This window comes from Anabas testudineus, chromosome 5 (genome assembly GCF_900324465.2).
Source record: "Anabas testudineus chromosome 5, fAnaTes1.2, whole genome shotgun sequence".
In the NCBI taxonomy this organism is placed as follows: Eukaryota; Metazoa; Chordata; class Actinopteri; order Anabantiformes; family Anabantidae; genus Anabas; species Anabas testudineus.
The window spans coordinates 10,228,229-10,251,485 of NC_046614.1; the positions used below are offsets into that span (position 1 = coordinate 10,228,229).

The window sequence follows — 23,257 nt, forward strand, 5'->3', positions numbered from 1 at the left end:
ATATTAAGTCATTATTCTCTTTAATTTATTTTATGTCTATCTCTTCCAATACTTTTGCTCACATGAAAAATGGGTGGGTTCAAACAAAAGGTGCTATCTTCTAAGTTGTGTATTAGATCCAGATGTAAACAGCTGGAAATAAAAGCTGAATTGTTGATCTTTTGTCTCATCTTCATTCAAGTGGATACCCCTTGACGTCTCAAGAAACACAGCAGTTCTAAGTGATTAATTAATGCATATACTTTGTCAGGCCCCGTGGTGACAGTCTTCTTCCTGACATATTCACATACAAGATATTAAACTGACCGAGCAATGATGACTAATTATGTATAATTACGTATTATCATTAGCTGTTGTTGGATCCATTAGATGGTGTATGACTGAACAGAGTAATACAGCCTCTGTGACAGATCCCATTTTATCATTCAATTCAGTCTCTCACATACACGCTTCATATGACACTGACGGCAAACATAGAAATGGAAAGAACCCCACCAGGTGTTGTGAATCTGTTACTACAACATATTAACACAGTGGTTCCTCTAACAGCCATGCCACCAACACGGTGGTTCATTAGTGATCAACAGGCCAATCCCATTAGATTCTAATTAGCTTTAGCTTAACACAAAACACAAGTCATTAACAATTAATACTCAATTACTACTTTATTAAAAAATAACATTTAATACGCAATGATACAACACTGTACATTAGAGTGTGTGTGTGTGTGTGTGTGTGTGCAGGGAGAGTTAAGGTGTGCCAGAGAAGACTATGAGTAAAGGACTGCTGGTCAGCTGAGGACGTGCTGCAGTTGTCTCATGCTGCATTCATAACATGTAGAGGGAAAACACAGACACACTCTTAATGCATTACATTGTATGTTATGCAGTTCATCCTCTGTAGGTTATCAGGTGCAAAATACTATTTTCATGTTTTTTTTCACAACAAACAGGGTCAAATTCAATAGGGAAACCCACAAACCCTGAGTTTCTGACTTTTTTGATGGCTTTTTCTGATATGCCCTCATGTTGTGAATGCAGCATTAATCCTGAGAGGAAAAAGGTAACTAGGGTAGGTTCTACTGTTCAGTAGGTTCAGTCCAAGATGGGCAGAGGAAGCACCTTATTCCATGATAAACCAACTATCGCCTCTGAATAACAATCACAACTGAGGCCACTCTTTAAAATGATTCATGTGAAAAAACTACTGTGTTGGAAAAACAGGTGGACATAAATCTTTGCAGACTGAGACCCGTGAAAAATCACAGATATGTTCGACTAATACTGTATGGCCCTTTTTATGGAGTTAATTTCTGCATTGTCTTGGACAGATGCTATAGTGCATGTCACATTAAAAAAAACAAAGACACTGCATAATTCCTAAATGTGTGGCAGATCAAGATTAGTGGTATTTTACAAAATATCACATTATTTCACAAAATAGTGGAACAGTCTCACAACATATTCGTCCATATTTCCGTGGACAACGTGGAGACAACACTGACGATGGCAGTATTTAGCTCTGCAACAATGTAACAGCACTGAATAAGTAAAGTAACATAAAGATGAAAACAAAGTGCCAGATCTGACTCCTGCTTGTTCATTAGTCAGTCACAGTTTACAGGGGCATTTCAATAGTTTTTGTTCTTTTAATTTGTGTGTTTTAAAATTCCTACAAAAAAGACAAATACTGACAGTGGACTAAGCCAAACAACAAACAGGCTTTGTTTGTCAGGCTATCGATCCTCTAATCAACTGAGAAAACTGACATAATTTCATGCATATGACTCTCAATTTAAGGTTCTAAAATAATGCTTAGGAGATAGAAGTCAAGTATGATGATTTTAAAATCAGTGTTAACTCAAATGTAAACCTATGGATATGAAGTGCCTGTCTGAGCTGCGACTGTGCTGAACATTGTTGCATTTCTTATGCCTCTCTCTTTCAAGGCATGTGTGGAAGACTTTATCATGCTACTTATATGATCAAGGAAATGCTAGGTTATTCAGAAAGGCTAGCTAATAACTCAAATTGTGTCTTAGAGATTTAATACTCAGTGACAAGTACAAAATTAAGTGAATTACATACTAAATTGGCTAATACAAATTCTATTGAGGGACTAAGGTATGGAGAAATATTAGGTTAGATTAAAAAAAAAAAACTTCTCTAGCAGTTGCAGAGTCTCAAGTTCATGGAAAACAAGAAGAGAAAAGCCTTGTCATAATGGCAGCGATTGCAGCTTTTTGTAGAAAAGTTTCCCAAATCACGATACGATTCACAAACTGGCTTCTTTAACAACACACTTGCATCATTGCCCTGAGAAATATGTTCCCTCGCGGCTATGGGTCTGGAGATGCCTTTTGATTTTGTCAGAGCGGCTGAAGCACTTGCCACATACAGGGCAACTGTATGGCTTCTCTCCTGTGTGGATCCTCATATGTACCTTCAAATGAGCCATCTGTGTGAAGCCCTTTACACAAATCTGGCAGCGGAATGGTTTTTCTCCCGTGTGGCTACGCTGGTGCTCCTGCAGTCTGCCAGAGGAGCTGCAGCATTTCCCACATACGCCACATCGATAAGGCTTTTCCCGTGTGTGCACTTGTACATGCACATGCAAGTGGCCTATATGACTAAACGCCTCACCACAGACCTTGCAGCAGAAAGACGACATGTGGCCTTGCAGTGGAGATTTTTGATGAGGGCAGTCCACAGCATTGGCTCCTTGGTTGCGCATGTGAGAGGCCTGTCCTCTGTTAGCTCCAGTTCCATTTCCCTTAGCACCAACCATCTGTCCTCCATTCTCCACCCCAATAATATCAATGTTGTTCTCATTTGAGCAGTTTGGGTTGACGGGGGCGAGAGGCTGGGCACCACTGTTGGACGAAGAAGAGCTTCTGTGGCCTCCACCACTCTCTGCCTTCACGTGCCTCGAAGCACCACGAGATCCAGGATCCCTCTCCCTGTTCTCCACTCCACCACTCTGAGGGAGGCTGGATGTGTGGGGGCCATCCTGGGGATATTCATTTCCTACACGCGGAGGAGTGAACATGTTCTCTGGTGTGCTGCAAGAGCCATGGCCACGAAGCTGATCATCTCCTTGATTGGCACGAAGGTCTCTTTTATCCTTAATTTGTATAGGAATACGCTCTTCATGACCCATGCTGGGGCTCCACTCACGCCGTGGATGCTCACCATCCTCCTCCTCCAACAGTGCCATGGATGGACGATCTGTGAACACAACAGGCAGAAGAGGCTCAGCAGGAAATATTTACTACTCTGCAGCAAACACAGCTATGCACCTGGCACTGGCTGTTCTTTGCCATATAGCATTTCACACCTACCTAGCTACCCATATATCTTGCTGCTTAATCGTATTCAAACTTAAAATTTGTCTGATTTTTAGTTAAACACTAGATAAAGACAGAAGAAACATCTTTAAAGCTGCTGGGTGTGTCCTGTAAGCACTCTCTTCTTCAGACAAACCTTTAAGATTAAAAGGAGAAAAGAGACAAGCACATCACTAACTAATTTATTAAGTATACAGGATGTGTCTACGTTGTCAGAGCTGGTAAGTCACCTAACTCCTGGCAATTCATTTCATGATAGTAACAAAAGACAATAATCTGACAGTTCTGCCCTGTAAAGGACTGACGACCTGTCCAGGAGGTACTCTGCCTCTCTCACCATGACAGCTGGAAGAGGCTCCAGCACTCCTGCACCGGTTCTGATAATGGATGGATGACAGTTTCTGTGTATGGAAGCACATATTCCGTTTCCCAGGACAGTTGATGCTTTGTAAGGACTTTTGACACTTGAGAGATTAAAAGACTGCCGTCAACACAAAGTGCAAGCGAAGGAAACCATTTAAAAAGTACGAACATGAACTAGTGCGTTGCAATATTTTTGATTATTCTTACTTGAGGCACCTGGGGCAACTCTCTAGCATCAGTCTTACTTGTGTAGGAGTGATTAAAAACTAGAGTAAACACTGAGACAGCGTGTGAATGGATTGTGCCCTTGTCAAATAAAGGAGTTAACTCTGTGAACATGTCAGATTACATACTGTACAAGTATCCAGGTACAGCCAACTGCTAGCCCGGGTTAAGTAGACTAGTCTGGCTTAACTAGCAGATTGGCTAACGAACAAAGGTTGCTAAGGTGCTAGCCGCTTCACAACAACAACAGCAGCAGCAGCAGCAGCTAACATAAACTAGCTCACTAACAGTCCAAGTTAACTTGCTAGAAACCGCGGCAGATTTATTTTATGCGTTTTAATGTTTGTCCCGTACGTAGCGTAACATAATGACCCCCCACAGAGTGCGAGGATATAGCTGAGGGGCAACAATTGCACCGTTAGCTTGCAGCGGAGCTAACCTGGCCATATTTCAATTCCAGCGTCTCGCAGTCTGCGTCTCAGATGGTCGTTCTCCCGCTCCCGGATCGCTATCTCCTCCTGATACTCCAAAATCGTGTCCTCGACAGACTTGTAAATCTCCTGCGCCGCAAGCATGAGTCTCTCTGTCAAAAAGACGTTTAAAAACTGCAGTTTGGTCATTTTCTTGGGTTGAGCGGAGCTCTAGCTATCATCCAAAATGGACCAAAAAGATGCTCGACCCAATCACGTGACCTGGACTTCTTCTTCTTCTTCTTCTTCTTCATCTTCTGCTTCTTCGATATTTCTTTTACTACTTTGTCTTAATTATTTCAGCTCTGTTTAGTTTCTGTTTGTCTGTTCAAACTGACTGGTGCTCAGCACATAGCCCAAATAACAGTCTCAAAGTTGTTATGTACCTCACATTGAGAATTCAAGCTGAGGTAAAGTCAGAGCATTAGAAGGTGAAGCAAAAAAAGAAAAGCATCATCGTATTAAAATCTGAGTAACAATACAGACCCCAAACATAAACCACAGTATGGCATCTAGTTAAATAATACATACACTTGCTCTACATATAAACTGTGTATGAGGCCATACATTATACTGTATCATGGACCCCAACGCTGCAGTACACGAGTTCACAAGGTCTCGTTCAAGTTGCATCAAGTCCCGAGGCCTTAAAAGGCAACATAAAAGTGCTAAATAAAAAAAAAATGAATGGAAACATTTAAATTGTACTGTAGCAGATATCATAATGAGCAGTGAAACAACAGCAATGTATTTAAATACAGTTTCTTAACAGATTTTGTATTGACGCCTCCAAATTATTTTCAGAACAGGTTTATTGTGTTATTGTGTTAATGTGTTTGTTGTTGTTGTTGTTTGATTTTTTTATTGTTAAGTGAGAAAGGCAGCATGTTGAATAAGAGTATCCTGCTCTCCCTCCAGCTCAGCAGGTGGCGGAAAATAAACTACTTCCGGCTGAAGCGGAAGTGACGAAACATCAACCCTGCGCACTCCTCCTCCACGTGTGAGAGCGTTTCAGTCACATTGGCAGATTCACGGCTCCACTATGAAGCGACCTAGTAAGTAGCATTTATATAATGTTAGCCACGCTGCATTAATAGTTGAACATGTGTAAAACAACTCTTAAAGACTTGAGTGTTCGGTAAATTTATTTAGCTAAAAAGCTAAGAGTACCTGCTAGCAGCTACTACTTGAGGCTGTGTTAGCTCCTGCTTTAGCTAACTGTTCAGCCAACATTTACAACTGTTTTTTGTTTTTGTCTTCAGAGTTAAGGAAGGCAAGTAAGCGGTTGTCATGCGCCAAACGTTATAAAATACAGAAAAAGGTAAGTGTCCAAACTTTGACTTTGACTTACAGATAAATGTCACTTAACAGCTTTGAGGCCTATGTGACTCCGCTGTTCAATAATGAACTCATTTTAACGTACACAAGAAACTGAATTACATGCTGCCTGTTGGTGTGTAGGTCCGAGAGCACAACAAAAAGCTGAGAAAAGAAGCAAAGAAGAAAGGAGTGAGCAAACAAGTGAAGAAGGATCCCGGCGTGCCCAGCAGTGCTCCTTTCAAGGAGGAGGTCCTCAGGGAGGCAGAGCAGAGGAGGTTACAGGTCGGCAGTCATTTGTGCTTTTCATGCAGAAAAAACTACCTTGTACCTTAAACTACTTGTACAACATCACCTTTCAGATTGATGTGTGGAGGTAGTCTGGATTTAATTTCCCAAATGCAATTAAGGCTGATCAATTCCATAAAACGTGGGTCAAATGGTTCAAAATCATGTTAAATCGTGTTAGCATCATCGATGCTTTAGCAAACAAGATTGGACAGTGTGTCCGTGTATTGATTGAGTTTTTTAGTTTACCAATTGATTTTTCTTTTATTTTTTTTGTACATTTTGTTGTAGATTGAAGAAGAAAAGGAGAGACGGAAACAAGCTAAAAAAGAGGAGCGGGCCCAGAAGAGGAAGAAGGAAAAAGAGGCTGCAAGTAAAGAAACAGAACCCAAGGCCAAGAAAGCTCGGCAGGTAAAAGACAAACACTGCACTCCAGTGCAAAATCAAACCATCACTTTACTGTTGACTTACTTTGATTAATTTATTTTTTTCTTGTTTAATAGGATGAGAATGGGAAGCATTCAGAAAAACGGACTACCCCAGACAGGAATTCTAAACTGTTCCTTTGCTCTGAATTAAATAAGGTAGAACAATTCAGTCATAGTCAATGTTGTACTAAAGTAAGAAATACTACTTGAGAAATTCACCTCAATGCTCAATCGGTCTCTTTTCAGGTAATCGATGCATCTGATGTAGTATTAGAAGTCCTTGATGCTCGGGATCCACTGGGGTGCAGGTGTCCACAGCTGGAGGAGGCTGTGCTGAAGAGTGAAGGCAACAAGAAACTGCTTCTGGTTTTAAACAAAATAGGTAAATGGATATGAGACAGTCTCATGTTAATTTATATTAAAGAACAAGCTGAGCTTTGAGGTCGGTACTTTGAAGTGAATTGTCCTTTAAATCATGTACATTGTTGGATTTTTCTGTTTGTTTTTGGTGTAGATCTTGTACCAAAGGAAAATGTGGAGAGGTGGATAAAGTGTTTACAACAAGAGTTTCCAGTTGTGGCCTTCAAAGCATCAACACATATTCAGGACAAATCAGTGGTATGAGGTGCATTTTACACATCAGTTCATGTTCTTAGTTTGAATTCATTGCAGTATTGCAAGACAAGTGAATGAGCGAGAGCAACTATAAATCACTGAAGAGCATAAAGCTTCCCCCCTTGTGTTCAAATTGATTTCCACCTGTGACTTTTCATGATCTACGGAGGACTGAGAAGGTTAAGCAGCTTGTGTTGTGCTGTTATAACTGGTTATAACCTCCAACAGTAACAAACAAACCACACAATTACAGAGCTGTGTCTTCGGCAGAGCTCATAAGAGTGTGGTGAACAAAATTAAAAAAAAAAAAGTAAATTAAGTAAAAATACACACTGTGTGGATGCTACGTAAAGCTAATTTTACTTGTCGTTTTTCATCAGCAAGCCAAGAAGAGCAGGATAGTGGCCTCCAATGAAGTCCTGGACAGATCGAGAGGAGCAGCATGCTTTGGAAACGCTGGTCTCACTGAGCTTCTCACAAGTTACGCCACTGTTAATGCACAGAATCAAGCTTTACTCAGAGTGGGCGTAGTTGGTAGGTACTTCTTTCTTTTCTTTTTTACAAAAATCAGTCCCTTCACATTGTTTTCTATCTAATTGGTTATGACTTCACAAAACCTTCAGCTTTGACCCTCTTCCTTAACCCTCAGGCTTTCCTAACGTAGGAAAGAGCAGTCTCATCAATAGTATGAAGGGGATCCTGGCCTGTAATGCTGGAGTCAAGAGAGGCATCACAAAGTGAGTGAAAAATGAAAAACTAGCTCTGAGCATGATTCTATAACTTTTCTGCAGGATCTGCATCAGATTTTTACTTATTATCCTTAAGCTGCAATTAATAATGTGGATATTGGTTTCTCAGCCACTCACTTTTTTTATTTTCCATATGCCTTGTTACCTCTTAACACCATCTCCAGATCCATGCAGGAGGTGCACATCATGAAGAATGTGAAGCTAATAGATAGTCCAGGAATTGTGGCATCGCCATCCAACCCTCCAGTATCTTTGTCTCTGAGAAGCCTGCAAGTGGAGGAGGGCAAGGAGAGTGTGCTAGAGGCTGTCAGGACTCTGCTCAAACAGTGTGACAACACCCAGGTACGGAGCGTCTCAATCACAGAAGACATTATGTATCATATCATTTGTGGTTAGTTAGATGTGGGTGTTCTCTTTTCTCACTGTTTCAGATAATGCTCCAGTATAATGTATCAGACTTCAGAAACTCCCTGGAGTTTTTATCCCTGTTTGCCAAAAAGCGAGGTTATCTGCAGAAGGGTGGAGTGCCAAACACCGAGCAAGCAGCCACAGCTTTCCTTGCTGATTGGACAGGGTGAGTGTGTCTTTTCCTGAAGGGTTAGGAGAGGTGAGCAGCTGCTGTGCATCAGTGTGGAAATGAGGACAAAATGCAAATCTGGATTTGATTATGAAGACTAATAATCCAACTCTGATCCAAACACTGAACCACGATAACTGCAAATACATTTTTTTTTATTATTATTTTTTGTATGTCTCAGGATAAGGGGTGCTAGAAATGTCTTATTTGTGTCCTCAGAGCCAAGCTGAGCTACCACTGTAAGGTACCAGAGAACATTAGTCTTCCTGCCTACCTATCAGAGGCTGTGGTTGCTGAGATGCAAAAAGGCTGGAATCTAGACAAACTGAGAACAAACAACGATGAAACTCTGAAAGGTAAGTGATTAGACTCTTTACACACAAATTAATTTTGATGATATCATTACGTTATAGGTCAGTGATCATTTTTGTTGTGTTGCTGTGATGTTAAGCTTCATTTTTAGCTTTGAGTTTTTTAAAACGACACAAAACGGCTGACACCACATTATTTCCTGTTTTTTATCATAGACATTTATACATTTTATCATATTTGTCTGTTATTGTCCTGTTTACCAGTTTGTACACTAAACCTGAAGGTCTGTCATCTACAGCAACTTGCTTCTTCACACAGGGTGTAAAGAGCACCACGGCTCCTTGGAACCATCAGTGGTGCTTTTTAAGTCTTTAACACTTGTCTGGAGTGAGTGGGAACAGCCCATTGTTTGTATGTACTCATTTCTGTGGTGCTAAAAACAGTTTTTCTTTTGTAGGTGTTAAATTCCCAAACCAAGCCAGTAGTATAACCTTCATCTCAAAGGGCCTGACTGCAGGCCTGCTGAGCATCAGTGACATCTCAGAAGAAAAACCTGACGCAGAAGCCACAGAAGGAGAAACGGCATGTGTGCAAGATGAGGTAACAGATTTTTTTTCTGAACTTTCAGACAGTACAGCTGTTTCAAGTAATAGAATCCGTCTGGTCTCATGGAAATGAGGACAAAAATGCAAGTCTTGATTTGTTTATGAAGACTTCTAATCCAACTCTGATCTTATTGACTGGATTTTTCTTTCTTGACTAAAATAACTATCCTGAGAATTGCTGGAATTTAAATGGCTGAAACATCTGCTTGTCTTGCAGCCTGAGCAAACTGGCGAAGAGAAAAATGAAATGGAAGAACCAGAACCAGAGAAACCACAGAAATCATCACTCAAAAGTAAACTGTTTTTAATTTTTCTTTACATTGGTTTTAAATAGTTAAAAGTGTAGATAATGATGTTATATATTTACATCTTGTCTTTGCAGAAAAACCTGGCAAAGTGCAGTTCCAGCCTGTCCCTGCTGACATCAGCTTCTCTACGTCTACCACAGATGACGCCTATGATTTCAACACAGACTTCAAGTGAGCTTTGCCATCATGTTTCCCTGACTCTGCTCGTATGGTCTGGGGGGCATGCAGACCTGGACTTGTCAACATACAGGACATGGTGACACTCAGGCATCATAGTCTGTCTGGATGCTTTTGACAGTTCTGCCTATCCTGACTGATTAGACTAGACTTGAGCTAGTCGTTCTGATTTCTCCTCTGTCCTGGGCTGATTTTGGAAGTGTGGTCCACAGATTTTAGCTGTTTGGAGACAAAAGATGCTTCCCAGCTGTTTTTTTTCCTTCCTCGCTTTTTCTTAATGGACATATAAATACACCTGTGTGCCGGGGAAGTGACTGACGGCGCGTGAGAGAGAGAGATGCACAGCGACAGTCACCACGCAAACTGTCTAAATGAAAGAAATGCACAGTGAAAAGTGACTTATTTAGATGTCTACATGGAAATTTTGGGCGGTCTTAAAAATGAGGTCGTCGCTCTGTGTATAACTATCTCTGCTACTCTCAGCTGATAGTAGTAGACTGCTGAGTGTCGGCGGCCTTTGCTGCACATGCTCTCTTGCAGAAAGCTGATTTATAAACCCGATTACACATTTACATACAGAGTAATCTGAGTTCTCCGGGAAAAGTCTCTCTAATAATTAGAGATCCAATTTATGGTGAAACATCAGCTGTTTTAACTGTCCACACATCACTTGTAATATCATGTTCATGCAGACTCCTGTACTTGCCTGTCTGAACTTACCATCAATGTAATAAACATTTACAAAGCTTGAATCTGTTTTTACCTTGCCTTGTTAATGTATTTTCAGTTTCACACCATTGTACTATTTTAACTGTCTCTGCTTGAAATTCAGGAAGCGATGTAGAAAACTGGGCACTTACAAAAATAAGTTTAATAATTGGAACATTAAAAACACAAGATGTAAATGATAAAAATGTAGGTTTTATTCCATGTACTATAGAAAAGACAACATTTAGACCAGCAAGGCGAATGCTTTGACATGTATAAAAATAGACAAAGGGATAAAAGTATGAGAATTTGGTGCAAACAGCATGTTCTTCAATTGCTACAGAGGTTGCAGTTGGCTTCATTGATAGTCATTAAACACATTGTAACAGTTGAACATGAGGCAGTATAATACTTAGTGTTCAGTTATGGCATAGTTATCAATAGCTGGGGAACCTTTAACCTCACTGCTACTAACTTGGGTATAACTAGATTTGAGGATATACACAGCATGGGTATCTGATTAAACAAACTTTATCAGATGTCAAACTGGGGTTTGATAATCTTATGTGCAATTAAGAGCTAAAATCCATTACTTTTCCACAGGAACTTTAGAATTGAGGTAACATAAGGCATCTGCATGGCTAACGTGGTTACAAGTCGGGCTAAAGTTAGATGGGATCATGGTCAAAGCAGTTTAACAGGGGGTTGATAGTACAACACCACTGCAGCTGAGGTAACCATACAGTTATTTTGGCAATGAATATGAATGAATGAATATGAAATGACACCGACCAATTTCTTTGACAATGAGGCATAAGTTAGTTACTTCCATGTATCATGGTTGGTACATTGTAACAGGATATGTCATTAACTACTATTAATCATTTTGGAGGATTCAGTTGGTGGTGATATTAAACAGTACTGCATTATACAGAGAGATGTTTCTGTGACTTAGCATAGCCTCATTCTATATAAATGGAATGTACAAAATAAACACTACAAACTGCAACTTCCAAAATGATGAATGATAGGGGTCCACATTTACAGAGCGCAGTGTGGCAGAAGTCTAACACCAGGGTGGCAAGCGAAAAGGCCTTACTGATTTCCTGAGGTTGCTTGAAAGGTTCCTGTAACCCACTTTTCAGTCTAGTTGTCTCCTGCATGCCTTCGCACAGGATTAAATTTTCCTGTGGGGTCTGGAATGAACCATTTGTCCCATACATCAGAAAAGGAGGATGTTCTCCCCCAAGGCTTATAGTGTCCGTTCCAGTGGAGGAGCTTGGCAGCTTTTATAAACTGTGGAGAGTAGCGCTTCCCAGCTCCTGTAGCACCTACAAAACAAAGTGTGTATTTTTTCATAGTTTATAGTTCATACAGTTCACTGCATTTGGTTAGTATACAGAATGGAAGCAGGTGGAAATGGTGTTAACTGTTGATTTAAACTGATCTAAAGGCAGTAGCTAACCAGAACTTACCAAGGTGCCTGACATGCCACATGGGGTCGATGGTGGAGTGTCGTTTGTAGAAAACAATGAGGAGGGGTGGGGTGATGATGCTCTCTGCCAGTGTTTTACTGTACAGGTCCTCCCTGAGAAAACAAAAACAATATTCCAAAATACACTTCTATTCAATTACAGTAACAGGAAACAAATCCTATTTTTGTAGAAAAGACAGCCTCACATCAACTTCTCATTTAAGTATTATGGTTAACCTACAATGTGTTGAGCTCCATCCACTGCTCCAGCTGCCGGGTGATGTTCTGGTTCTTCCACTCAGTCAGGTTGGCGAGGATGACTCCGGGGTTGAAGGAGCACGTGTTAGCCCGCATCCCCAGCTTCTTGATGGCCTCCTTCTTGAAGTCCAGGAAACCTATATAGTTATTCTGCTGAAAACAATGTCTTATTTAACTGACTGTTGCCACATTTATAAATATACCACATTTACAAAACTAAAAGCAGTCAGCTGAAGCAAAAGATCTCCACCTGGTTCCCAGCCCCTCGAATAATGCCCTTAGCAGATGCTGAATCACAGTCATCCGAGAAGGCAGCTGCATGTCCTGGTTTGAGGTTGGTTTCATAAAGCTCCTGAATGTCCCCTGAGATCCAACATAAAATAGAAAAATATGTTCATTAATTTATTTTATTTACAGATGTAACATACGTTAATGAGTGATATGGTACTAAGGAAAACTTTTTTTCTGAGGCAACTGCAACGTGGTCTCGATCAGGTGGTACCTTGTACAATGATATCATCGTCTAAATAGATGGCTTTCTCTGCCTCAGGTATGTATGCAGGCAGATAAAATCTAGCGAAGGTTAACTGAAAAGCAGAATATTTAAACATGGTTAGCAAGAGATAAACATAGATAAACAACAGCATGAATATTTTTTCTGGGACAGGGACGCTACACTGAGTCGTCTCACCGGTTTTGCAGTCTCAAAAGACTGAGGATCTTTGGTTATCTTCCCATCAAGAAGCTCCGTCTTAAAAATAACTATCTTGTATTTTATATTTTTCAGCTTTGTCCTGCTCAGCCACATTCTGTATATAAAACAAAAATGATTGTGTCAAACCAACGGTAATTAAATAAAATCTAACGTGGGAAATTGCTGTATTCGCTTTATTATCATGGTATGTAACAAGACACAATTGTTTGATTGTCTTACTTTAGATGATCCACTGTGTCATTCAGGGTCACAATGGTGAAAACAACATTGGCTTTACTGTTCTGGTAGATACTGTTCATGGCAGCAACCACAGCACCAAGTCTCTCCTCAGCAGCAGTGATGAGCACAGGGATCTCCTCCCCTTTCCTCACCAACTCTAGTCTGAGGTCTGGGGACAACTCAGACTCAAATGGAAGAACAGCTCCTGCATCTGCATTAAAAAAACATTTGAGATTTCACAAATACATGTTTTAACTGTTCCATGGTTTCATTTTAGCCAATTTGTCTGACAAAAAGTTTAGTACTGCTCCCAGCACAAAGGCAAACATACCTGGATGTTCGCTGTGTAAAAAGTCACTGAAGTTGAGGAGATTTCGTTGAACTATGATCAGGAATGCTACAGCCAGCAGCACAAGGATGACCACGTTTACTGAAACAATGAAGAGCTGTATCAGTGACGGCTGATGTACACAGAGCAACAGAGTTAGCAACACGCTCCTCGGATCAGTTTGTGTTTGTAGTCCACCAGCTTCGTACTTTCTATTCACTTGAGACAAACTCACCTCTCCTCAGTGTCATGATAACAGCTTCATCCGTTCTTCCAACACGTCTGATCAAGATGAAAAAAAAAAAATCAAAACAAATAAATCTCCAACTTGATTGGAAACTAGCCCAAGATGTTTTAGCTGGTTGGCTAATGAGAGCTGAGGTGAACTCGAAATGTGTCCGCACAGCTGCGTGGCGACCGCAACCACAGGCGTTTAACACTGTGTTTATATGCTTATATGTAAAATGTATGAAGCGTGAATAAAGGCAGCTCTAACAACAAAATAGACAGGACAGAAAAAAGCAGTTTAACGTTACGCTAAAAGCCAAACTGCCACCTCAACACGAAGTTTATCTATCACAACTGCACGTACTGTTAGGTGTCCGTGCGTTTACCTGATTAGAAATCACATTTATTTTCATGTTTCAATACTACAAAAATAAATGTCCAATGTAGCTCATTTTATATTTATGTATATGTGTGTGTTGATTTGAAAAATGGTATGCTTAATATGTAGTGACAGCGAATAGTAGGATGACACATTACGGGCAATCATCTAGACAACTAAGCCGCTTCCCAAACACCAAACCAAATCTGGCCGTGACCGTCGTGCTAACAGTAGCCCTGTAGCCGATCCTTCTTATTATAGATCTGTGAACCTGCGCAGTTACACTAGTTACGACACTCGGGAGTGTGCTCACGACTCCGGGCGGGTCCTTTACAACACGACGTATCGTTTCGAAGCCGGAAGTGAGACGACTTCGCTTCGGAACCTTCGTACCACTTTTCGTCCGTTTATTCTTGTTTATTTCAGGTGGAAGGATGTTGTCTATGTTTAAGACCATCCCCACTCACATGGTAAGGTTTAATTTGCTAATATGACGTAGAGCTACATAGTTATGATAGCTTCATGCTTTTGTTTCTATCAAGCTAATGCTAACCTCCCTACCGTTAGCTGGTCGGTGCTGTGGTTACAATGGTAACAGCTGCCACAACTAATTCAGATGAAAAAGATAAAAAAAACTTACTTTATCCAAATTTTATTAATGCCAGAGGGAAATTGTTTAATGTGACATTTTATCTTCTACAGCCAAACAAACCAACCACTTTCCACGTTACCTTTTCCTGCAAATTGTTGCTACTTATGTGGGTGCATACATATGTTACGTATAGATATAATGTGGGTGCATGCAAAGCTGATTTATATTGGACACTAATAAAAGTAGTGTCGTTATTAACGTACTTCGGTTTAATTGAAGATGCTCCTACTTTAGTAGTTTAGGTTCTTGTAAAATAACACTCAAGTGTGCAGAGCTATTGATTGTGCACAGATGCAGCCATTATCCACGCTTACCTCACGTTGTTCTGACTTGGTTCCACATTAAGGATGATTTTCTCCTCTAATTGTGTTGCAGGATTATAAAGGCCAAAAGCTGGCTGAACAGATATTCCAAGGAATAATACTCGTCTCAGCGGTAACTAGAACACACAAACTACTTGACGACCTGACCTGTAGCCAGAATCACTCATATCTTTTATTTCTTTCTTTTCAGGTGATAGGATTCGTGTATGGACTGATCATTGAACAGTTTGGCTGGACAGTGTACATTGTTTTGGCCGGTTTCGCTGTGTCCTGTGTGGTATGTTTTTGCTTTGTATCGTTTGTATTTGTGGGATAGAAACATAATCATATTATTCTGAATATATATCTGATTAATAACTGATGCTTGCACCAGTGTACTGTACTGTACACTTGTCTGTTAACATGAGACCAACACAACTCATTAGGCGAATTGGACAAAGTTCAAAAGTATTTGTTCTTTTGTGGTTGTGTATGTTATACTGGGCTCCAACTTTACATCTTTTTTCTTTCTTGTTTGTCCTTTGCTTCAGTTGACCCTGCCGCCATGGCCTATGTACAGAAAGAATCCTCTGTCCTGGCAGCCAGTTTTACCAGAGATCAGTGCAGAACCAGTACAGAAACCACAGGAAAGTCTCAAGAAGAAGAAACACAAATAACTGAGAATTATCCCTGCCTGGTTAATACATCTTTTTATATCACAAATACCTGGACGATCGTTTCACAGTTCACATTTAAATGAAACTTTGTTACAGTGTTATCGGTCAATAATTAAATACTTGTATCTAAATAATAAACATCTGATACTGTCTATGTTTTATAATTGGGATGTTTTCCTTTGGATTTGGTTTTTCTGGAGGACTTACTGAGTGTGTAAGGACAAAGGACGAGCTTACTTTAATGTGATTTAACATTATGAAAAAACAGGGGTAAACAAAAGTTTAGTATTTATTTGAAATATGGAAAATCTTAATATCTACATTACATTATTTAGTGTGTAAGAAACAGCAGCAGAAAGAACTAATGTCTCCAAAGATAAAGAATAAGTAAAACAATTATTGAAAATCTGGTTTTCATTATAAATACACAAATGACTACTCACTACAGCATGTAAAAAGACACGTAGTGCCATAACATGGCTCAACTCTTTGCATAGGATAACTGCAGGATTAATTTCATATTTGTACTGGACTGAGATAAAAAAGTAATTTACATGTGATTGCTTTCTAAAGGTCGGCTGTATGATGGCGATGCAAATGTGTATGCTCCTTTATATACAGTAGATTGATTTTTAAGTTTAAACCTTGAAGGCAACATCTTCCAAGAGTTTCAGCTGCCTCACCATCACAGCATAAGTTTGGTACTTCTCATCCCCCATCTGGTTACGAAGGCACAGCTGCAGTGAGAAAATAAATACCACAAGAAATAGTGAGTCATCTAATGCAAATATTCAATTAATGCACTGACTTAAAGACATCCAAAGGTCACTGCCATGTCTGTGTGTAACTTATATACCTGTCTTATCTTGGTGATTTCTGTTGTACTTCCTGGTACAGCTGTGTATATTTCACCTTATTAATGCAATGACTTGATTTATTGTTTTGATTTATAGCATTGGTACAGCATACATTACTTGGTATGACTTTCTTTACTTCTTTAAATTCATACTTCTCGTTTGTCGTCATCCTCCTCCTCCTCCATGATTTCCAGCACCCTGTCCAGCAGCTTGACCCCCAGACCCTTCACCACATTTGTTCTCAGGCGCTCAATGGCTCTCCTTACTTTGGCTGGACCAGATGTGGAACCTTCATGGACAAGAAACTGGTAAAACACAAGAGAGCACCACAACATCGGACATACGAACAGAGTTTGATCAGAATATCCCACCTATTGGTATTTCGCTGAGTGATAAGTTCTCTGCTTCCTCCCGAGACCTCCCATGAAGCACCAGAGTGTCCCTGTATTTTCTGTTCAGTTTAAATTCTGGCAATGCAGTAGAGCCCAATCTGCCATTGTCCACCTGGCTTGCACCATCTCCAACATCCATTTTTAAAGTCTGGGTCATCATGTGGACTAAATCCTGCATGTCAGTGGATTCAGTCTTCCTGCAAATGACCAACAAATCAGGGATTAATTAAGCAATATGAAACAGCAAATATTATGACACAGACTTTCCAGAGTTAATCTTTTGAAAGCAGTGTGGTGAATGTTTCTGAGTTGAGGTGAGTTGCGCTTCTTATTTTCTCACCTCTCCCCACAGTCTCCCTCTGAACGCTCTGTTGAACTTGTAGATGAGGTGCATTCATCTTCGTCTGACCTTCGCTCCAGCAAATATTCCTGCTATAATGAAAGTGAATCCACTGGTGTGGCATAAGTTGTTACATGGACTTTTGTTTTAATATCACCATAACATAATCAGATTAGCCTTATAAGGCACACCCAGTGTTTTTGTCATGTCACTTCACATTCAAACTGCTGTTGTCTCACCATGACTATATGAAATGCAATTGTATGTCAGTACCTTACTAATTGATTCAGTCATAGAGTCTGAAACTGATCTTGTAACTGGGGCATTGTAGTGCCCAGCCTTGGTAGAAGTGACATCATAAGAGGCTCTTCTTACACCTGAGAGGAAAGCATAAAAAAAACTAAGAAAACATTAAATACCAATTATTACTTGTTTTATTTTTACTGAGTGAATAGAATTTGTCACTTAAGCAAGATAAAAATAACTACCTGGTTGACTGGCACCCTCTTGGGACTGCCTCAGTCTCCTCCTCTCTCTGGCAGAAAGAGGACGATCCTTAAAAGTTAAAAAACATATATATTTTTTGGTTAGTCTACCAATAGTATAAACCAGGAGCTGAAAAAAATATATATTTAACTTTCAGTATGAAATTACAAAACTGCGATGAAATTATTTTTAGAGGGAAGTTATGGGTTATGAGGGAAGAGGTTATGTACTGCAAGTGCACGATGACTCTCACCTGCGGCAGTTGTAACAATCCATCCTTACAGGAACTAACTGATGTGGAGGTCGTAACCTCATCAGCTTTCTTGTTATATGTGCACCTTCTGTTCCTCTTCCTCCTTTCTACAGCTATGCTCTCAACAGGAGGTGGAGGTAAAGGTCTAGGAGCAGCCACCTTGGACCCAAAAAAAGCACAAAAACTTACAAACATCGCTAATCACAAAAAATAAACAAAACACAAAACTTAGATTTCTGGAAAAATGTCTCCTGTGTTGTGACATTATTATAGCAATTAAAGTAATAGTACGTAATATAATGGAGTGACAAAAATTGATTTACCTTGTCCTGTCTTATGTCCTTCCCTCTGTGTTCCTGTGACACGGAAGGTTCTGATGTGAAGTGTGGAGGAGTTGTCGGACCAGGCTTACTGACTGGTAAGACTGATTCCCCCTGAACAGGTTCCTAAAGAGAAACAGTTACACTAATCTTCCCAGTACACAGTAGTGTCAAACTATCAGCTTATTGATTTTATTCTGTCAGAATGAGAATGACTGCGTAAATTTGAATTCTCACCAGTACTGAAGGGAACGGCTCCAACAGCTTTTCAGTAGAGTCTAGGATGTCCTATGAAAACATAAAATAACCCAAAAATGACATAAAAATGAACAAGTATACTTACTGAGAAAACAACAGAAGTATCACTTTTTTTTTCAGCACTTACTTGGACATCTGAGGTACGTAGGTGTTGTGTTGGTGCTCTCTTGACAAGTGCAACAGTGTCATTTTTACCCTCGATATTCATTTCCACAGCCCCTCCAATATTTTCCACATTGGATCTGTGTGTACGTCTCTTCTCGGGGGTAGAATTTTGCTCTTCCAGATTTGGGTTCTGCATTTCTGCTTCTTTAAGTAACTCCATGGTATCATTCTTTGTATCCACATCTGACATCTGTTTCTCCTCGTGGACAGAAAATGTATCTTTAGGGTTTGGCTTGGGCTGTGGCTGAATGTCTAACAATCCATTGGATTGCCTCCCCTTGTCTCCTCCCCTTTTGCGAACACCTGATACAGACATCAGAGGGGACTTAACAGGGGAAGGAGGGGGAGACAGATCTTGTTTCCTTCCTCCCTTGCTGATTTCGTACACACTGTGTGCCACATGTTCATTACCTGGGCGGTGATGTGGCACAACTAACTGGGGTCTCGGCACCTGTTTCTTCAACACATCCTCATCCTCTTGTGGTAGCATATTAATATTGATGTTGCTGATGGTTGCCAGGGATGCAAGGCTGCCGTTGAGTGCATCGGGTGAAGGGGCTTTGGGTGGTGGAGGTGCCGGGACTGGATTGTAGTCAGTGATGCTGTTGTTAACTTTATGCTGTTGTGATTTCTCTTCTTTCTGAGGATGAAGAGAAAAAAAGGAAAACCTTAATAAATGCTTTAAACCACAAAACAACGTTTTAACAGCTGCTCACCATGTCTTTGAGAAAGAAAAAAAAACTTCTTTACTGGTAAATGCAATAATCAGATTTGTTAATCTTACGAATATTAATACAATGCCAGCTTCGTTGAGAGCTCTTTTCTAAACTTCTGTAGAAACCCAGTCTTGCTATTTCTTACTCACCCGTTTTAACCTGGCAAGAGGTTCAGGTTGGGGACTTGGAGGAAGCCTCTCAGGTTTTAGCTGAGGTGATGCCACAGATGATGCTTTGTTGGCTCGACAATCACCACTGCCACTCACAGCTTTCTTTCTTGACTTGGCAGTTTTTCTGGCATGGAAAGATGCAAAACAAACAATAAGTATGTATAAGAAAAGCTCAAAACGTTTTCCCAATGCTATAGCAACAAAAAAGGCAGAGATAAATATGAAACTAAGCAGGTTTGCTGTCAGTGACACCTACTCTTTTGTAGCCTCAAGGAACATGGCAATCTGTCTTTTGATGTAGGGTTGTCGGAGGATAACTTTCACATCAGGCCTGTCTTCAGGTTTCTTACACAGCATGCTCTTGATCAAGTCTCCCAGCTGAGGATCATATTTGCCAGGCATCTGGGGCAACTGATAAGAAAACCAGAAGGTATTTGCAAATCATTGTGAACCAGTGTTGCCAAAGACAGCATTTCTAGATAATAAAGGTAAAAAAGCCTTCTTAAAAAAAACAACTACATTAACTAGATGTGTAAAGAAATTTTGATTTCAGTTTCCGGAAAAAGTGAAAATAAACATTATGTAACTGATCAGAGCTCATTATTAACCTGAACTGCATAATTGACACGTAATTGACATATTTGTATCTCTGTCTACGTTCTGTCTTCCTAGAAGTCATTCTTTTAAAATTATTAAGTTGCTTCAAAAATCCAGCAGTAACGTTACAAGTGAGTAAAACTTGAGGTTTGAGCTGACTTGAGCTAACTTTCTGGAAAAAGTGAAAATAAACATTATGTAACTGATCAGAGCTCATTATTGACCTGAACTGCATTACTGACAATATATAAATACCAAAAAAAAAAAAAAAGAAACCCACCTTTCCTTCTACAATGCGATAGACCAGTGAGTTCATATCCTTGGCATTGAAGGCATGTTTTAGTGTGGACATTTCATACACACAACATCCCAGGGCCCATACATCTGACTAGAGAAAAGATATGCAGTTAGTAGTAAAGCAGTAGTAAATAAACTACACACAATAAAAGAGGACAATTTAAATACCTTGTGGTTATAGGGCTTATTGGAGAAGAGCTCCGGACTCATGTAGTAAGGGGTCCCTATGAGTGTGCTGGCCATATCATTCTGGTTCTCCAGTACTCGTGCAATGCCAAGGTCCCCAACTTTGATGATGTTAGTTTTTGTTAGAAAGATGTTCTGTGTTTTAAGGTCTCGATGAAGAATGTTCCTTTCATGCAGGTACTAAAATGCAAAATTGAAAACAACAACAAATTGATTTGAAGTATTTTTTACTTGCATAAAAATGTTTGATTTTGCATAGCTTCGCATTTTCAATTTTACAATATACTATACCTGGAGTGCCATGGCTATCTGGACAAACCACTCCACTACCTGCCTCTCAGGTAGAAGTTCCCCCTTTTGCTGTTTAAGTCTGTGATAAAGGTCTCCACCTTCACAGAAACCCATCACAATGTACAGCTGGCAGTCATCTCCTTCCCATGACTCCCTGTATGTCACTATGTTAGGATGTCGCAGCTGGGACAGGAGCTGAGCCTCCTGCTCCGCTGCTCGCCGCTCCCGCTTCGAGGACGTGGTTAAATTCAGCTTCTTTATAACATACTGAAACAAAAGCAAAATGCAGTCACACAGGTTGACATGGAAGAAAGCAAATCATGTTGGTCTATTCTATTCTGCAAAAAGGTCAAATTTAAAGTAACTCTATGATGGGTAAACACGCACAACCAGATGGCAACTAGGTACTTTAATCATATTTTCATAGCCACGTTAATCTCGCTTATTACTTTAGCGTTAATTCACACGTAATTGACATATTTTTTTATCTCTGTCTACGTTATGTCTTCCTAGAAGTCATTCTTTTAAAATGATTAAGTTGCTTCAAAAATCCAGCAGTAACGTCACAAGTGAGTAAAACTTGAGGTTTGAGCTGACTTGAGCTAACTTTACGCTAACGTTAGCTCAACCTTTGTGGCGTCCAGCCTGGTGAATATAACATTTCCAGCGACTGTGACACACTCTCTGAGCTAACTACATGTTGTTTCTTTTACTATTTTGAGCGGTACTGAACCCCATAACCCCTGATGCTTTTTGTTTCTCACCTGTTTACGGTCCGTTCTGTGTCGCACCAAGTTCACCTCTCCATAGCTTCCCTTCCCAACGACCCTGATGGAGATATAATTGTTCATCATTCTTCAAAACTCATCATAACGCGGCCTGAAACGCTGAAACGTTACACGGCACTCGAGGACAGAATAACGGCGTGATTTCATCCCATGCTCCAGCTGTAAAGACGAGTTTAAAGTGGGGAATCGGGCTGGAAAACTTCCCCTCGGTGCCAGCGATGAGATTTGAAAACGCAGGAAATCAGCAGCAGTCGATAGTTTTTCGTCACTAGGCAACTGGCAGCTCAGCGCCGACGAAGAAGAGAGGGTCACAAAACACCGCTGTGTTTACAGCACAGCGCCACCCAGCGTCGTTACTGGGAGAAACATCTATTTACAATTGTAGACAACAGAAGTGACACTGTCCAAGAAAAAGTCACCACCTTAAGTAAAGAGTTAGATAGAGTTGGATAATTACTGCATTGATGATCATGTTTAAGCTCGCAACAAGTTATTTAGCCCTAACCGATGCAGTGAGTAGCTTCTCATTTCTTAAACAATGTCAAGACACATCGTGTGATTGTGGAAAAGATGTTAATCAGTTTCAGAAGGGTCAAATTAATTAGCATGCATCAAACAAAGAACAAATGCTCAATTTGTAAAAGAGTGGTTCAGGGAACATGACACATCATTTTCACACATGGATTGGCCACCACAGAGTCCAGACCTTAACCCCACTGGGAATCTTTGGGATGTGCTGGACAAGACTTTGCGCTGCGGTCTGACTTTCACATCATCAATACAAGATCTTGGCAAAAAAAAATTAATACAACTCTAGATGGGAATAAATGTTGTGACAGAAGTTGCAGAAGTTTATCGAAACAATGCCACAGCGAATGTGTGCTGTAATCAAAGCTAAAGGTGGTCCAACAAAATTTTGGACCGAGCAGTGTATAAAATACTACAGACTACTACAGAAGCACTTCTCACCTTTTAGAATCTTTCTTCACCTAGAATTTAATGCCAACTTGTTGTAATATAACTCAGGTGTTAATAATTAATTAATACTTTAATTCGTGTTTTTAAAATGAACTTAATGAAGCTACTAGTTTAACAATGTCTCTTCTAGCTATATATATGTATGGTGTGAAAAAATAGGCGATTCAGCCTGAAATTACACCTGAATACTCATGATGTTGTTTCTAGTGATGGACTTGGTGGGGTGATGTAATCCACTAGATGGAGCACTAAACTACCAGCTGATATAAATTTGTTTTACAAAATATAGACCTGGGAGCAACTTTATAGGTGAATTGACATGGACAGAATTTCATGATTTTCTTCATTAATTTTTCATAAAATGTGATCTGATCTTCATCTAAGTCAATAGTATTAACAAATATGATGTGCTTAAGGTAATAACACAAAATATTCTGATCTTA

The 23,257-nt window shown here is 40.0% G+C and overlaps 5 protein-coding genes and 2 non-coding genes across 10 annotated transcripts; 4 read left to right on the plus strand and 3 right to left on the minus strand.

Moving 5' to 3' along the window:
- Positions 1-646: 646 nt before the first annotated feature.
- On the minus strand, positions 647-4,654 carry LOC113153105 (oocyte zinc finger protein XlCOF8.4-like). Of its 2 annotated transcripts, XM_026346571.2 has the most exons (3): positions 4,374-4,654; positions 3,684-3,810; positions 647-3,227 (listed from the first exon to the last, which is right to left on the minus strand). In XM_026346571.2, exons 2-3 carry the CDS (start codon positions 3,763-3,765, stop codon positions 2,308-2,310), a joined length of 1,002 nt encoding a protein of 333 aa, XP_026202356.1. In that variant the 5' UTR covers positions 3,766-3,810; positions 4,374-4,654; the 3' UTR covers positions 647-2,307. The 2 variants fall into 2 exon arrangements, with proteins under 2 accessions (XP_026202356.1, XP_026202355.1); XM_026346570.2 differs by lacking the exon at positions 3,684-3,810.
- Positions 4,655-5,341: 687 nt separating this feature from the next.
- Positions 5,342-10,532, plus strand: gnl3 (guanine nucleotide binding protein-like 3 (nucleolar)). The gene is made up of 15 exons (XM_026350068.1): positions 5,342-5,459; positions 5,667-5,725; positions 5,866-6,006; positions 6,301-6,420; positions 6,513-6,593; positions 6,684-6,819; positions 6,952-7,055; positions 7,433-7,586; positions 7,702-7,789; positions 7,966-8,143; positions 8,233-8,375; positions 8,598-8,734; positions 9,148-9,290; positions 9,513-9,588; positions 9,678-10,532. The coding sequence occupies exons 1-15, from the start codon at positions 5,447-5,449 to the stop codon at positions 9,776-9,778; spliced, it is 1,674 nt and encodes a 557-aa protein (XP_026205853.1). The 5' UTR covers positions 5,342-5,446; the 3' UTR covers positions 9,779-10,532.
- On the plus strand, positions 7,217-7,349 carry LOC113155552. The gene has a single exon (XR_003298160.1). It is a non-coding gene; the product is annotated as a small nucleolar RNA SNORA47 (small nucleolar RNA).
- On the plus strand, positions 8,433-8,506 carry LOC113155548. Its single transcript, XR_003298156.1, has one exon. It is a non-coding gene; the product is annotated as a small nucleolar RNA SNORD19 (small nucleolar RNA).
- Positions 10,533-10,681: 149 nt separating the features above from the next.
- On the minus strand, positions 10,682-14,064 carry glt8d1 (glycosyltransferase 8 domain containing 1). The gene is made up of 9 exons (XM_026350241.1): positions 13,718-14,064; positions 13,486-13,584; positions 13,155-13,365; positions 12,912-13,029; positions 12,723-12,807; positions 12,471-12,583; positions 12,204-12,370; positions 11,964-12,076; positions 10,682-11,819 (listed from the first exon to the last, which is right to left on the minus strand). Exons 1-9 carry the CDS (start codon positions 13,731-13,733, stop codon positions 11,635-11,637), a joined length of 1,107 nt encoding a protein of 368 aa, XP_026206026.1. The 5' UTR covers positions 13,734-14,064; the 3' UTR covers positions 10,682-11,634.
- Positions 14,065-14,409: 345 nt separating this feature from the next.
- Positions 14,410-15,872, plus strand: spcs1 (signal peptidase complex subunit 1). Its single transcript, XM_026350109.1, has 4 exons — positions 14,410-14,559; positions 15,117-15,176; positions 15,255-15,341; positions 15,595-15,872. The coding sequence occupies exons 1-4, from the start codon at positions 14,524-14,526 to the stop codon at positions 15,718-15,720; spliced, it is 309 nt and encodes a 102-aa protein (XP_026205894.1). The 5' UTR covers positions 14,410-14,523; the 3' UTR covers positions 15,721-15,872.
- Positions 15,873-15,981: 109 nt separating this feature from the next.
- On the minus strand, positions 15,982-22,107 carry nek4 (NIMA-related kinase 4). 3 transcript variants are annotated; one of them, XM_026350108.1, is made up of 17 exons: positions 21,813-22,106; positions 21,049-21,315; positions 20,740-20,937; positions 20,555-20,662; positions 19,934-20,088; positions 19,657-19,801; positions 19,203-19,431; positions 18,754-19,094; positions 18,606-18,656; positions 18,372-18,494; positions 18,049-18,207; positions 17,798-17,864; positions 17,583-17,686; positions 17,310-17,401; positions 16,949-17,166; positions 16,730-16,866; positions 15,982-16,457 (listed from the first exon to the last, which is right to left on the minus strand). In XM_026350108.1, the coding sequence occupies exons 1-17, from the start codon at positions 21,900-21,902 to the stop codon at positions 16,359-16,361; spliced, it is 2,583 nt and encodes an 860-aa protein (XP_026205893.1). In that variant the 5' UTR covers positions 21,903-22,106; the 3' UTR covers positions 15,982-16,358. The 3 variants fall into 3 exon arrangements, with proteins under 3 accessions (XP_026205893.1, XP_026205892.1, XP_026205891.1); XM_026350107.1 differs by having other exon boundaries at positions 17,310-17,398; positions 18,754-19,431; positions 21,813-22,107; XM_026350106.1 differs by having other exon boundaries at positions 18,754-19,431.
- Positions 22,108-23,257: the final 1,150 nt, after the last annotated feature.